This window comes from Rhododendron vialii, chromosome 9a, assembly GCF_030253575.1.
Source record: "Rhododendron vialii isolate Sample 1 chromosome 9a, ASM3025357v1".
Classification (NCBI taxonomy): domain Eukaryota; kingdom Viridiplantae; phylum Streptophyta; class Magnoliopsida; order Ericales; family Ericaceae; genus Rhododendron; species Rhododendron vialii.
In genome coordinates, this window is record NC_080565.1 from 29,715,555 (window position 1) to 29,731,374 (window position 15,820).

The 15,820-nt window shown below is 39.9% G+C and overlaps 1 protein-coding gene across 1 annotated transcript; it reads right to left on the bottom strand.

Moving 5' to 3' along the window:
* Positions 1-1,160: 1,160 nt before the first annotated feature.
* Positions 1,161-6,842, bottom strand: LOC131299414 (WPP domain-interacting tail-anchored protein 2). The gene is made up of 5 exons (XM_058324948.1): positions 6,597-6,842; positions 4,733-5,304; positions 3,198-4,327; positions 2,673-2,867; positions 1,161-1,615 (listed from the first exon to the last, which is right to left on the bottom strand). Exons 2-5 carry the CDS (start codon positions 5,277-5,279, stop codon positions 1,379-1,381), a joined length of 2,109 nt encoding a protein of 702 aa, XP_058180931.1. The 5' UTR covers positions 5,280-5,304; positions 6,597-6,842; the 3' UTR covers positions 1,161-1,378.
* Positions 6,843-15,820: the final 8,978 nt, after the last annotated feature.

Sequence of the window (15,820 nt, forward strand, 5' to 3'; positions counted from 1 at the left end):
TCATAAGGAGATGGGATTAGGATTGGGATTGATAATGAGAAGGGATTAGTAATGAGTATGTTTGTTTGATATAAGATTGGATTGGATGATGAGATTATTAATATCATATTTGTTTGAGATGGGATTAGATTGATAGAAGGAATTGGTAATGAGAATGTGTTGGGATTGGTAATACCATCTCCCCCAGGGTCCTAAAACCCACCTTACTAGTCCCAAGGGACTAATAGTCCTAACCCATTTTGGGTTACCAAACAAAGAATTGGTAGTCCCTTGGGATTGGTAGTCCAATCCTAAGGTCTAATAAGTTTATCAAACGGGGCCTTATAGTAAAGATGACACTCACTAGATTCGAAATTCTGACTTTATAGTGAGATGCAAGAATCATAAGCAGCTAAGTTAGTCTCAGTTGATTCACCTCGGCCAATCTCTAGGAACTGAACATATTGAACTTCGCAAGCCTGAAAGTGTTCAAACTATGGTTCGAAAACAGGTGAAATCCATCCACACTTTTATTGGATATTTTGAAAAATCAATCAAGCTTGTTTTGGAGCCGAAGTAGGTAATCAAACATTCTTTCGATTTATTTTTATTTTTTTGATCCGATTCTTTCGATTTTGGTATTCAAAATTTCCAGCAAAGAAAAAGAAACGAAAAAACAAAAAAGACTTGTTCTTTTTCATTAACCTGTTGTTAAGTTCCTTACCATAAAAAATAAAAATAAAAAAACCTGTTGTTAAGTTAGAAGCTTGTGTCCACAAGCAAATTGAGTTTTTCCCCTTTTTTGACTCTTTTGTGCACAAGCTTGGCTGGTTTCACCACCCAATTCTTTCAGACCAATATATGAAGCCAGAAGCTCGTCATTTACTAAACTTGACAGTTAACAAAATATAAGCCCCAATCACTCTTTTAAAGTAGAGGTCATCATTTCTTCTCCAGAGGGCAATCTTTGGATCTTAGATTTCAAGACGGTTTTGAGCGGATAAAAAAGAAAGCAAAGGAAAAATAGACGAAAATTAGCTTCGCGAAATCCAAGATTCAACTATGGCCTCTACTGTTTTATATCCCAAATAAACATCCACGCATTTGACTAAAAACCTCACTAAAATAAGGTAAATCCCGAGCTCTCAAAAGCTAAGACCGAACTAGATCATCTGATATAGGTAAACACGTTTTTTGATATCAACACATAAATAAATGATAAAATGTCCTTACAATTATTCACAATGTGCCTAATTTTTGCTTAGTTACAATCCTGAAAGAACACAACTCAAATTGTGGGCAAGATAAGGGACTTATCAAGGCCACACCAACCAATCTGAAAGTGGTTCAAACTTCAAACAATTTACGCCCAACTTGTGCACTGAAATCAAGCGTACTGCTAAGTATCAACACCAGAAAGAATGAATTTCTTGTTAAATATGTACGATGCTAGCGACGAAAGCAATAAAACAATGATTGCCAAATAAACTAAAAATCGGTTAGTGACATTGGGCTCCCTTGCCTCTAACTCACTCTCAGGCTCAAGCTTCAGAACCGCGTCAGTGGCACCATTTGTTGTACCGGAAGATCCCACTTCAGACTCGTATACTGGTGCATCTTTCGGGGATTCATGCGCCTGATCATTTAGAAATTCAGTAAGGAATATTGAACATAAATCACCAAAAGTAGAAAATTCACCAAAATTGTGATTCGCAAGTGTCAGAGATGCTTGTATCAAAATTCTAAATCTTTCCAGGCATACTAACATCCATATATTTATGTTCTATCAAGATTCAAGAATACAGGTACATATACATCTTAACTCCAACATAAATCTTTCTCAACCGAAAAGTGAAATGAATGGATAGAACCTTTGCTGCCGACACCAATTAAAACATCAAAAGAAACAATGAGGCATTTTTTTGTTGGAGTTTTGTCTCACATTGGTTAATTATCTTCTCCAAAACTAGTATATGAGCCTAGGCGGCCTCTCTACTCATTGCCAATTCGTTTTGAGTTGGATGCTTTAACATGGTATCAGAGCTAGGCTTTCGGAGGCTTTTGGACAAGATTCTATGTTGTTGATGGTTGGTTCCCCTTCGGTTGTCATTGATAGTTGATTGTTGTCGTATGTGATGAATCATTAGTTTACCTCTCCACGTGCGGGTGGGGGGGTCACACGTGGGGGGGAGTGTTGGAGTTTGTCCCACATTGGTTAATTATCTCCTCTAAAACTAGTATATGAGCCTGAGCGGACTCTTCAGTCATTGCCAATTGGTTTTGAGTTGGATGCTTTAACATTTTTTTCACGTAATTAAGAGGGAGGAAACAATGGGTTGCAGAGACTTCAACAGCAAATAGAACAATATTCTATCGTATCATCTACAATTTGCTGGAACTATGGTAGTTAGTAAAACGGACATCATCAAGCTTGAGCCCAGGGCCAGGGCCTCTCAGAGTGCAACTCAAAACAAACCAGTTCCAATTTAACTACTTTAGAATGATGCTTATCTTTGTATACTGATATCAGGTAGTTGCCTAATGCCCAACTCACGGAGAATATTGATGGACGTGACTTGCGAGGCCCTCAGTGGCACACAAAAAAAAAATATTGAAATGCATTTGCCCCACTTTCCGTTTCTATTTTTACATGCCACAAAACATAAGGAGAACTCGGTCATATGGCACCTAACCTCAAAATTTCTAGAAGATGATTCCCTCACTGCCTCAGAAGCTTCTCCGCAAGAACCATTAGTTGCACCGGTCTTTGAAGAAAGACACGATACATCATCACCGATCCCCTCTTCATGTAAACTGTCAGAAGTACTCCTTTCTGATTTCTTCAACTTAGCCACCAGAATTCTATTCGCGTCTGCTAAAGAAGACAACTGCACCAAACATAAACCAACAAAACTATTAGTCTGTTAAGGTGCACTTGTTTTAGTTGATATAAAATCAAGTACTAAAAGTTATAGGAACCTTTCAGTAACAACTGCATTGGAGGGAGAGGACAGAAAATGGGCAAGTAAAAGCTACATATGGCATGGAAATTAAGGCCTTGTTTGGATCTGGGATATGAGGAGGGATTCGGTAATCGAAAAGAAAGCGAACTAAAGATAGAAAAAATTGGAATAGTTTGACATTCTTTCCCATCCATTTTCAATTTCGTCCACAAAATTCAAGATCCAAACACAGCCTACGGATCGCAAAGTAAGTACCTGCTTCTGAATGCGCTCCCTTTCCATGGCTAGTTGCACCACCATGTCCATAATAACATTCGTCTTAACATTAATATCTTTTGCACTCGCTACTTTAATATCACTAGCTTGCTCCAAAGCCGTCTCCAACCTTTCTATTTCCGTTCTCATAAATGTTACTTCTTTGGTCAGTTCAATGTTGTTTTCCGATAATATGATACACTGCTCCTCGGCATTTTCAGTCTTAACTTCGGCTTTGGAGACCTTGGATTTCAGTTCCTCAATCAAAATCTCCATATCCCAAATAGCGGAATACAACATGTTCTGCTGCTCCTGACTTGCTTCAGATGATGCTTTGGTGTGCTGTTGCTGGATTTCCAATTCCCTCAACTGTTTCTCAACTAAACTCAGCTTCTTTGCGTTTGATTGATTAGTGCTTCTATGAAAACTCAGGTCTTCATTAAGTTCCATGTTTGTTTCTGTCAATTGTGTTATCTTGGCCTCTGCACTTTCTGCCCTACTTTCCAAAATATCAATAGACTCAATGATGCTTTCCATATGTCTAAGCTGTTCTTCTTTTTCTTCATTGGATTTATTTGCACTTTTAATCCGGGAATCAGATTCTTTCAGCTTTTCTTCGAGCAACTTTACTTTTTCCCTTAAAGCCCCTACTTCAAAATTGTCTGTAATAAGCTCTCCAATTCTCATTTCAAGCTCTCTCATTGCATTTTCTCTGCCTTTTAGCTGTTCCATGCAATCTAGAAGTTTCCATTTCGCCTCATCTTCTTGTTTCATTGAACCATTTTGATTGAACTGATTTATTTGAAGACGACCAACCATTTCCTTTGATATACCCATTAGGACCTCAGATGTGTTTTCTGCCTCTAGAAACCTTCCCCAAACAACCTCTGCTGCTTCCTCCATGCAGAAAGCTACTTGTTCCGTTAAATGCAACTTTAGTTTCAGATCTTCTTCATTTTGTTTGAATTCAGATAACTTCTTCTCAAGATATAGCTCCCTTCCAAGAGATTTCTCCAGCATTCTCAAAATATGCCTTTTTTGTTCCACTGTATCAGTATGTAGCTTTGGTTGCTCATCCATGCTTGAGAATCCACCATTTCCTGATAAACCTGTACCCTCGTCATATTTCCCTGTTAACATGCATGTGTCAGGAAACCGACCACCACAATATTATAATCCTACCATCGTCTCTACTTTTTATGTACAAAATCTTCGTTCACCAAATTTGATAAATAAAAAAACTTGTTTCTTCTTTAATTTGATACTGTTATGGTATATTGATTGGCACTCACCTTGTGGGGTTCTCTATCAAATTTAAATTTCATCAAAACTCTGTGAATGTTTGAGATACCCCAAGGAAGAATAAACAGGTCGATTGGCCTGGGTTTGGCTCTTGGATTTGTGGAGGGAAAATGAAAGAAAAAAGTGGGAGAAGCATTGCCAATTTCTTCACTATCTTTTTCCCTTCCTTTTGTCTTCCCTCCTCAAATCCAAGATGGAAGTACATCCTTATTAAACATGATACTATTACTTACAATCATTATGTTTAAAAGCGAACAAGGTTCTCTGCAACTTGACTGACTGCATACTGATTTCTAAGACTTGCTCTTGTGACTGCTTCAACAATTCTTCTGAATCGTTCAACTTGTCTTCCATTACAATGAACTCTTCCCTCATGTAACAAAATGCATCTACCTTCTCACGGGTATCAACAACCACTCTGTGGAGCGCAACCATGAAATCGTCCAGCACTTCCACCTCAGAATCCAAAAAACCAGATAGGAAATCAAACACCAGGGCTTTCTCTATAAGATTTACAGAGGAATGGCCATTGCTCAAGGACATTGCTTCAAGGTCATTCTCGCATGCCAAAACATGCATCAAGAGTTTGTCCAAATTAACCAACTTTTCAGAAGAATATGCCAAGTCCAAGTCCACTCTAGTCAAAACTTCAATGGCATATTTGTCAAAACTTTCTGTTTCTCCCATGTCCTTGGAATCAAAAGTAACACCTTCGTGTGCATGTATTTCTCCCAACTCTGCGTAACTGGCATCTGCATTCTGAGCAGCATATTCGTCCATTCCTATTAATCTTCCAACAAGTAACCTGCCAACAGAGAAGCAAAATCAAAAAGAAAATTAGTATCTAATTACTCGATCTGATATTCTTAGTTTGATTAGATTGGATGGACCAAGTCCCAAGGCATTCTTTAGGGTTGGCCTTAAACTATCTTGTCAAATAGTGCTCACACTCAGTTCAATACAACAAAGTTAACCACATGAAGGCATTCATGCAATAAAGATTCCAAGAACCTAGTTTGGACCAATCCCAGATAGGGAAATATGAAGGGACAGGATTGATGGAATGGATAAAAAAAATCAAGAAATTATAAATGAGAATACAAGTGACCTTCAAAATGGGAAAAAAATTCTCATCTTTTTCCGGGTGTAGTGTAATGCTGCAAAATAACTAGAATAACATTTAAACCAAAACTGGACACTAAGCTCCCTGAACACAGTCTCTCCGTACTGGAACAAGAATATTCTGGTTCATATTTCATACTATCAAACGTGATTGTGATTCTATATGCAATACGAACTATGAAGCAAGTTAAGCAACCTATATTCCACTAAACTAATTAAAATTTCAAAATTTTTACTACTTCAGAAACATTAACTGTACTATAACTTCATTATAGTCCCAAATTATTCGTCTTCTTCTTCTCGAATTAATATTTCTCTCCCCCATTTAACCCTGGAACCATAGTGCAAAATATCATTGCAGATTGAACTCTAAAGTTCCATAGCTTGATAGCTTCATTAAGAGAAATTGACAGTCATTTCATCTTCTCATTAACCAGTTACCAATATCAATCACATTTAATTCCAGCATTAACTCATTCAACTTTTAACCCAAACATGGCCCAACAATTCGGGACCGGCCTTGATTTTTCAAGGGCCGAAAGCAACAATTAAAGACGGGCCTTTTTTTGTTGTACTTTCTTTTTTATCGGTTTTTTTGTTGTACTATTATAAGGTATAAGGGGTATCAAAGTTGAGTGGACCCTAAAATTCGTAAATTTTGTAGAGCCTAAGGCGGTTGCACCTCGAACTTCAGCTCAGGGGCCGGCTCTGAACAATTATACAAGCACCCAAGTCTTTTCCACATACTAACAAGAGAGCTTGAAAGCAAGAAGAACACGAAGAGACAACTACTGAACTAAACCAAATTCATGAAGTCAAATTTCAATTCACAATCACAAACCAAGAGTATATCTCTTCATAACAGCCCAAAGGGTATCAAAATTCAGATACAAGCGACACAATTAAGGAAACAAACATAACAGAGAAAAATTTCCGCGAAAATCTTCCATATTTGAAGAAAGAAAATTGTGGTACCTTGGCCTTGAGAAACCCTTTCTGGGTCGGCTTCAATTGTCAACGCTATCGAGAAGTAATTATTGAGTAGAATGAGTATTGTGCTGAACTGGGTTTCGTTCTGTTTCCCGTTCAACCGATGACAGGGTGGCTGACGTTTGGTGGTCTGGCGATCAGAGAGAGAGGGGACGTGTCTAACTTGAGCCGCGTGGGTATGGTACGCTCCCCGGGTGGTCCAAACTTTTACAACAAAAAAAAAAAAGAAAAGAAGAAGAAGTGATTTTCTGCTTTTCTTTTTTTACTTTTGTTTGAGGTTGCTTTATTTTGGCTCCTCCCCACTCATCTTTAGGATAGAAATTGAAAGACGAATGATCTTTTCGTTATTTTATAATTCAGGGTGTCTTGGCCGTATATGGACATTTTGAGTAATTTCAGTAACCAATTTAATTATTTATTGACAAGAGTCTATTTTAAATTGGAGAAAAATTAAGCATAATTTTATACTAATCCTAATGGAGTTCATAGTACCGTAAAAAAGGTTTCTAATGTAAGACTATAGAGAAAACAACCGCATAAGATTAAAGTATTAACCTTTGAGTCCTTGAAATTTAGATAGTAAAAGAGATAATTCATACTCCGTACTAATAAAACGAGATAAGATTGTTCAGGTATTTATATTATACACAGTTACAAATTAGCTGTATATCTCTCATAACTTGATTTTGTTAAGAATAATGGCGAGATAACTCAAGTGTTTATTTTAAATTTGAAAAAACAGGAAACAAAATTTTAACAAGGGGAGCCGGCATGGGGGACACGTTTGGTGACGCGCACATTAGCCATCAGCAGAATCCCAAGTCAATAATTGAAGACGAAGAAACCGAAAAAACACAACGTGACGACAAGAGCGTAAAGTCCAAGCGGATGGAGAACTCATCTACTGTTCAATTACTCCTATTTTAGTATGGAGTGTTGCTACAGGTACCGAAATTGGGGGACCGAAATCGGACCGACGGCCGCCGGCGGGCCGTCTCCGGCCACCGGACGGCCGATCCGAGCCGTCCAAAAATTCTAAAAAAAAAAACCGAGGGGCCCCACGCGGGAATCAACGTCATCCGAGGTGTGTAGGGTGCTTGATCGGAGCACCCCTTTTCGTGTGTATATGTAAAATTTACATATACACACGAAAAGGGGTGCTCCGATCAAGCACCCTACACACCTCGGATGACGTTGATTCCCGCGTGGGGCCCCTCGGTTTTTTTTTTTAGAATTTTTGGACGGCTCGGATCGGCCGTCCGGTGGCCGGAGACGGCCCGCCGGCGGCCGTCGGTCCGATTTCGGTCCCCCAATTTCGGTACCTGTAGCATTTTTGTTTAGTATGAACTACTACTCCTACTTCGAAGAGGAGTAGTTGGGGGACCTGTTTTTCCTCTTCAAAAAATACTATAAAAGTGCACATATTAACCCGTCAATCCGTCACACTACACCACCATTTGTAAAACACCTCATTGTAGTTTACGTCGGGACTGAAGCTAAGATTGGTATTAGGAGTATTTTCGAGAATCGAACATGTCCCGTGTTTAACTAACTCTGAGTTTCTACGACTATAACAAGGATCCTTGCTATTGGTACTGACCAAGGGGTACCGACGGAAACACGGGGCTTACTTCGGATCCCGTAAGGATGATACGAGCTGTTCAGTAATTTACAAAAAAAAAATCTAGTTGGCTCTAGAAAAATTAGCTCAATTCGATATGTATGAGTGTTCGATTCAATCTTCTTCTTTTTTATTCAAATTTCGAATTCTGAAATCTGAATGAAAAAATAGAAGATTGGATCGAGCATATACGCACATCGGATTGAGTTGATTTTTCACTTGCTCACTCGATTTTCTTTTTAAATTATTAAATAGCTCGGATTGTCCGTACAAGGTCTGGAATGGGCCCATGTGCCAGTTGGTACAGGGGTGGTCGGTCCCCTTAGCTTTACATAGTTGAGGCCCACTTTTGGTCTCTAAAACAGTCTGTTTGTTTTAGAAACTTTTTTTCTTTTTATCTTTTTTTTTTGCTTTTGTTAAAAAAACTGGAGTACCTTTTTGGCTTTGCTTTGGACGGACGAATTGAAAATTAGGAGTAACTAAAGTAAATCATTTCTAATAAAGACAATTAAAAAAAACAGATTTTACGAGTTCTTTTTGGCAATTTTTTCTTTAATGTACGTTTTTAAAAAGATAATTATAGTTATGTTTGTTTTATTTTTCACTTCGGGTAGATGATGTGGAACACATCACTAGCAGGCATGGATATATCAATGAAAACCCTGCTACAGGTTGAGTCACATTAGGGCTTGCTGTGACCTCATATAGGTTCTATTTTGGACTTCAAAACATTATTCGCACTATTCATTTTGTTCTCAAATCTAGGTACCTACCGAATTGGAGGATAGTGTTTTGCAGTAGTGTGTTGTGCACCTCCGAACTGTTGGATGCACGATTCGACGACTCGGATGTGCGCAGCACGCACCTCACTGCACGGCACCAATTCGAAGTCCGTACCTATATGAACCAAGTATGTTTATTTCAAAGCTTATTCTTAAATCACGCTAACCGTTACTCTTGTAGTCAAAATAAACATGTTTCGTTCATATTGCTACCGATGTCTGATCCATCTTAAAGACTTTACCTACTCAACAGGTTGAAAACACTGGAAAGCCTAAATCATGTTTTTGGGCTTGCGATTGGGCCTGTATAAAGGTTACAGCCTTCACTCTTTTTTTTGGTGTGCAGAAATTATATGAAAGGAAATCTTTCCTCTTTGATTTTGCTAAGGTTTCGGAGCGATCAGACAAAGCACAAGAGTAACTGAGCGTTCCCAAACCAGTTGAAAGAGAAGTTCGGTAACTTCATGGTAAGAGCCGATCGAGAGGCAATCAATCACCCAGTTGGAAAACAGAGCCAGGCGTTGCTTTCGGAAAACCTGTGGAATCTAAGTTCCTCGTGGTTTTTTTTTTTTTAAGATTTCATATTCGAAACTTCTGAAGTGCTATCAACTTCTTTGAGAACAGTTTATCCATGCATAGCTTTACTCCGGTTTTAATTAGGCTCCCTGCTAGTGACGGTGGAATTGAAGTCTCATAATTAGTCAAGGTGCTCATATGCTAGCCGGGACATCTGAATTATAGAGAATGAAAAGTAGTTCCCAAAAACGTGCTAAATTGGACTTCCAAAATCAAGATTCTAATGGGAACACAAAACAATCGAGTCCGGATCCCCTGTCCGACTTTCCCTATTCAATCCGTCTGTCCCACCCCTTTCGGCCGTTGATCTCGTAAATCAACAATTGAAATGGGTCGAGCACTTTTTTCTCAAAACGACATCGTTTTGGAGCAAAACAAGCTCGGCCCATCTCAGCCGTTGATTTACGAGATCAACGGCTGAGAGGAATGGGACAGGCGGGTCGGACAGGGGATCTCAAGGCAAAACAATCTAACTCAAAAGTTTTGTCTCCGACAAAATGGGAGAGTTGTCACCCACCCTATCCCCAAAGCTTTTTTCATAGGCCTATAGCAACTGATAAATCAACAAACTTGAGAGTGATTGATGGAGAAATTTTTCAGTGCCGAGTGGTTACCACGTGGTGCTCGCTCGGTACATTCGGATAGTTCATTTCGATTTTAGACGGCTCGAATTTGGAGAGAGAAAAATGAGAAAGAAAGAGGAGAGAGTGCATGGGTAAGAAGAGAGAGAGTGTTTAAATCTAGGCCGTCTAATACATTTTTGGACGGTTCACATGTGCCCGTTCGGGCACCACGTCAGTCAGGTAACGTGATACCCACCTGACACTGGAAAACTTCTCGTGATTGATGAGCCTTCTTCAATGACCGAAATTATGGCTTAAAAAGGAAAACTTATTCAATATACCGAAAGTATACTCTAATGACTATATCCTCTCACATAACACGTGGGACTCATACAAGCGCAACATAAAAGCCCCACATGTTAATACGAGAGGAGGGAATATACTCTCGGAAGACTGACTAATTACCACCCCCCCCCCCCCACCGGGAAAGGCATGGAAATTATGGAAATCGCCATAAAGTAGAGCTTACTTCTTATACCATGGACGCTCATAAGCAGCCAAGCCATGTCCCCATCTCAAAATTGATCGATCACAGCCTCTCTTTTTTCCTTTTTTTCTTTTTTTGAAGAATTCTGAATGACCAGAATAGCTGTGAATCATATGGGCTAATCATCGAAATGGGAAAGCGACACCATCATAGAAGCCTAATCCACATATGCGCATCTAGGATTGGTATTATGGTACGGTACATTTGTCCATTTGCGATCCGAACAATTCCAACTTTTATTAGGGCCGCAACCAAGAACGTTTTTTTGTGTACATGATCGATCAAACATAAGTTGGCCACATGATCTAATAAGATTTGTCTTTAAGAAACGGACAATTTCTCTTCTATAGGGGTAATATTGTTGTCTACGAAAGGAGTTTTCATCATTCGGTCGTAGAGAATTAGAGATCATGTTAATAGCACAATTGATCGTTCCTCCGGGGAGGTGTTGTGCCCATTCGGGCCGTCCGTTCGGCAATTTCCTATCAAAGCGCACATTCACATGTATCCCTATTTATTAAGTTGTAATTTTTTTTTCCTTATTATTTTAGAGTGTCCGTTTAGGGATGTGAAATGGAATCAATGTGTCTTTGTATTGAGTAGATGAGTATTTGACGCAATTCAAGGGTTTCGAAATTTACAGCGGAATTCGCACTTGTTCACAAAACTGCTTGAGCAACTGTCAGGCTCTTTTTCCTACAGATCTTACCAGACAGAAAAGTGCTCGAGCTAGCGTCTTTCAAAGTGCTCTAGCAACTCGGGCGATTTATAGCTGCTCAAAAATAATTATCTGTTAGGTTTTGGACATGACCCAAGCACACCACAGCCGCTCAAAACACCTTTGAAGCTTAGAAAACATTAAAAAGGGGTTCCTTGGTTTGATTCTTGGAGTACGAATGAGATCTACGGATCATTGAGTAACGAATACAACTCCAAGAATTTAGTACCTAAATCTTAGATTCAACTATTTGAGTCATCGTCCGGTGGATCAGAGACGGATCTAGGTGTGGTCGTATGGGGCCACGGCCCCCGCGTTGTTTCGGGTTTTAAAAAAAAATTAATATTAATACTAGTTTTTTTTTTTTTTTTGTTAAGAACACCTAGATATTGTATTTTGTATTGAGTGTTATTTAGGCATTTAAATTCTTTAAAAATGTTTTTATTTTAGGGCCCAAAACCCAATTTCTCTCTCTGCGCCATGGTCTTCCATAAGTTTTTCCTTCAATTATTTATCTCATTCCTCTTTTTATCTCTCTCCACTTACTACCCAAAAAATCTCTCTCAAAATCTAAACCAAACAACCCAACTATAAAGAAAGATTTCTGAATCTTGAAATTTCGAAATCTTGTCCATAGTTTGACCCCCGCATTTACGAAATTCTGGTTCCGTCCTTGCGGTAGATTTCTGGAAGGATATTGGAAGGACTTGTTGATTCAAGACAGTGGCAATCAAATATTTAATATGGCCTCAGGTCAATTGTTGAGGAGTGTACTATTGAGTAATAAGAGAGGTCGTTTTGTAGTCTGACCACAATTTTTGTAGTGATTATTGATTCATTCCCGTAATTTTTACCTAATTATTAGGAGTTTTTCACGTATATCTTGGCGTTCATTGTTTGGTTGCTTTTCTTTCGTTCGATTTGGTTTATTTATCAGTTGATGCGTGATCAATTTAAAAAATCAAACATAACAAATCTATAAACCTAAGCGATCTAGAACGGAATTAACATGGCCTTTGAGAGCAGAGGAGGTTAAAGAGGCGGTATTCCAAATGGACCCGGCAAAATCACCGGGGCCAGATGGATTCACTGCATCTTTCTTTCAAAATTATTGGGATGTTCTGGCGAGGGATATTATTGACGCAGTCAGAAGTTTTATGTTTTCAGGTAGACTCCTGAGGGGCATTAATCATACTCATTTAGTCTTAATCCCTAAGGTTAAGTGTCCAATGTCCATGGGGCAGCTCCGCCCTATTAGTTTATGCAATATTGTGTATAAAGTGGTGGCAAAGGTGTTAACTAATCGCTTGAGTGAGTGTCTTCCGCACATTATTTCGGGAAATCAAAGTGCCCTTGTGGCAGGGAGGATTATCTCGGATAATGTGTTGATTGGGCAAGAGGTGATTCATCATTTGAAGTCAAAGAGAAAGGGAAAGCAGTGTGGAATGGCGATCAAGTTAGATATGAGCAAGGCTTATGATAGGGTGGAATGGAGTTTTGTTAACGCTATAATGCGAAGGTTGGGTTTTAATGAGAGATGGATTGGATGGATTATGGAATGCATCACCACTCCATCGTATTCAGTTTTAATTAATGGATCAAGCCACGGGTATGTTCTCCCATCGAGAGGTATTCGGCAGGGAGACCCTCTTTCCCCGTATCTGTTTGTACTTTGTGAGGAGGGCTTATCTGCTATGCTTCATGAGGGTGAAAGAAGGGGATTAATTCATGGGATTAGAGTCTGCAGGGGGGCTCCATCTGTAAGCCACTTATTTTTCGCGGATGACACACTAATCTTTGCTAGGGCTGATGGTGCGGAAACTGCTACTATTAAGGGTATTCTGAATTCGTATGGTCGGGCGTCGGGTCAGTTGATCAATTACTCTAAATCAGCAATGTTCTTTAGTACAAACACACCGCATCAGATTCGGGATAATCTATGTCATGTTATGGAGGTCAGGAGAGATGCTACATTGGGAAATTATTTGGGGCTACCGGCTCATATAGGTCGGTCTAAACGTGCTATGTTTGCATTTTTAAAGGATAAAATGATAACTAGAATTGATGATTGGAGTGGTATTATTCTTAATCAGGCGGGCCGTGAGGTAAAACTCAAATCGGTGGCAATGGCTCTTCCGACTTATGTGATGTCTTGTGTTAAAATTCCAGAGAGTCTTTGTTCAGAGATTTCCGCTATAATGGCATCTTTTTGGTGGGGGGAGAGTGCGGGAAAAAGGAAGATGCATTGGATGACGTGGGATAAACTTTGCGAGAAGAAGTCAGGAGGGGGATTGGGTTTTCGGGACCTTTCATGCTTTAATCTTGCTCTTTTGGCTAAGCAAGGTTGGAGACTATTATTGGATGAGAACTCTCTACTTTCACAGGTACTTAGAGCTAAATATTTTCCGAACTCTTCGTTCTTTGAAGCGAAGGCTGGGTCGAATCCCTCGTGGACGTGGCGCAGTATTTTGGAAGGGAGGAAAGTGCTAATGGAAGGCATGCGTTGGAGGATTGGGAATGGAAGGAGGGTAAGGGCGGGACAAGATCCGTGGCTGCCAAAAACTAGTGGTTTTCGGCCTAGAGGAATTAATGCAATGGGGATGAATATGAGAGTGAGTGAACTTATCAACCCGGCGACTCACGAATGGAAGATGGATGTGGTGAGGGCAGTTTTTGTAGACGATGATGCAATGGCGATTGAGGCAATTCCATTGTCGAGATCGGATATGGGGGATAAATTAGTATGGCACTACACGAGTAACGGGTTGTATACGGTGAGTTCGGGGTATGAATCTGCATTAATGCTTAAACATAGAAGAGCCGGCGGTGGGGAATCTAGCACGAGAGAGGCGAACAAAAAGGTGTGGAATAAGGTATGGGCTCTTCCAATCCCTAATAAACTGAAGCATTTTGTGTGGAAATGTATTCATGGAGTTCTTCCAATTAGGGAGAACTTGTTTCGGAGGAGAGTCACGGAGGAATTGTTGTGCGTTAACTGTGAGGGTGATTGTGAAACTTTTCCCCATATTTTTGTTGAATGCCGGTTTGCTCAGATTATGTGGCGAACATCGCCGATTGGTTGTGTTCCAGTAATGCCCGATCAGGAATCAATTTTGATGTGGTTTGATAAATTGATCGAAAGATGGAAAGGTGAGGAAAACTGGAAGCAGATGATTACTTTGGCGATTTTTATTTTATGGAGAATTTGGAAGTGCCGTAACGAAAAGATGCATAAAGGGCAGATGTATGAACCTCAATTTGCCATTTATAAGGCTGTGCATGATGCGGTGGAGTATTGTCAAGCAACTGAATCAGGGGAACAGGTGGATATTCGACATCAAGCTATGAGTTCGGAGCGAAGTAGAGGCTATTGGGAACGGCCATGTCATGGGTGTGTCAAGATCAATGTGGATGGAGCATGGCTAGGAAATTCGTCAGGAGAAGGTCCAGCTGGTGCAGGAATCGTGGTGCGCACGGCATCTGGCAGATTTGTTGCTGCTCGAGCAGTTAATTTGGGGGTGATGGGTTCTGCTTTGTGCGCGGAGGCTGGGGCTTGGCGAGCGGCTATGGAATTTGGGCACACATTGGGCTTAGGTACTATTGTGGTCGAGGGAGATTCACAACAGGTTGTTCGGATTTTGAACAGGGATATACTCTGCCCGATTGATGTGGACGTGATAATCGAAGATATCCGTGGATTGACGAGACAGTTTGTGAGTTGCTTATTCCAATTTGTGAGAAGATCAGCTAATGTGGTGGCTGATACATTAGCAAGTCATGGTGTGCGAGGTTCTGGTTCCAAGACTTGGGAGGCTAGACCTCCTTCGTGGTTATTGCGCTCTTTAGGACGAGATGATCATCTTTTTTGATGTTTTGTTTAATTTGGTATCAATATATGGCTGTTATAATTTTGAAAAAAAAAAACAATACTGTATTGCTACTATTTTAAGGAAGACACTACTGTTTCATAGGAAGCTTATCAAAGCTATTCTCGAGATCAGTTGCGCGTAAAATGCCAACAAAATGATGACCACCGTATCCACTTAAACAATAATTCTCTGTACCCATAAAAGTACCTAGCATTGCTCAGGAGTTGTTCATAAACTGTTACAATCACAAACTTGAAAACTACACATGCATGCACTTTGATGGAAAGCCACGCGATGTGTATATAGCCGTGATGCCCACTGGGCTGGTGGTCCGATTCGGACCTGGGGGCTCTGCTGCCCCGCGGGCACAGTAGCGCCTGCGCCTACCCAGGGGGCAAAACGGCAACGTTTTGTTTAAAAACAAATTTTCAACCATCAATTTGCAATTCTATAGAGTAGAAACTCGATTATGAGAGTTTTAGAAACAAAATTTGATTATGTCTCTTTAAAATAATATGATCAGAATAATAAGA

Excerpts from the sequence above, each read along its gene's own strand:
- LOC131299414 (XM_058324948.1), bottom strand. The coding sequence starts at position 5,279 with ATGGACGAATATGCTGCTCAGAATGCAGATGCCAGTTACGCAGAGTTG. Across the intron at positions 4,328-4,732 it reads CGCTTTTAAACATAATGATT|GGAAATATGACGAGGGTACA; the intron begins GTAAGTAATAGT and ends GCATGTTAACAG. Across the intron at positions 2,868-3,197 it reads GGGAGCGCATTCAGAAGCAG|TTGTCTTCTTTAGCAGACGC; the intron begins GTACTTACTTTG and ends TGTTTGGTGCAG.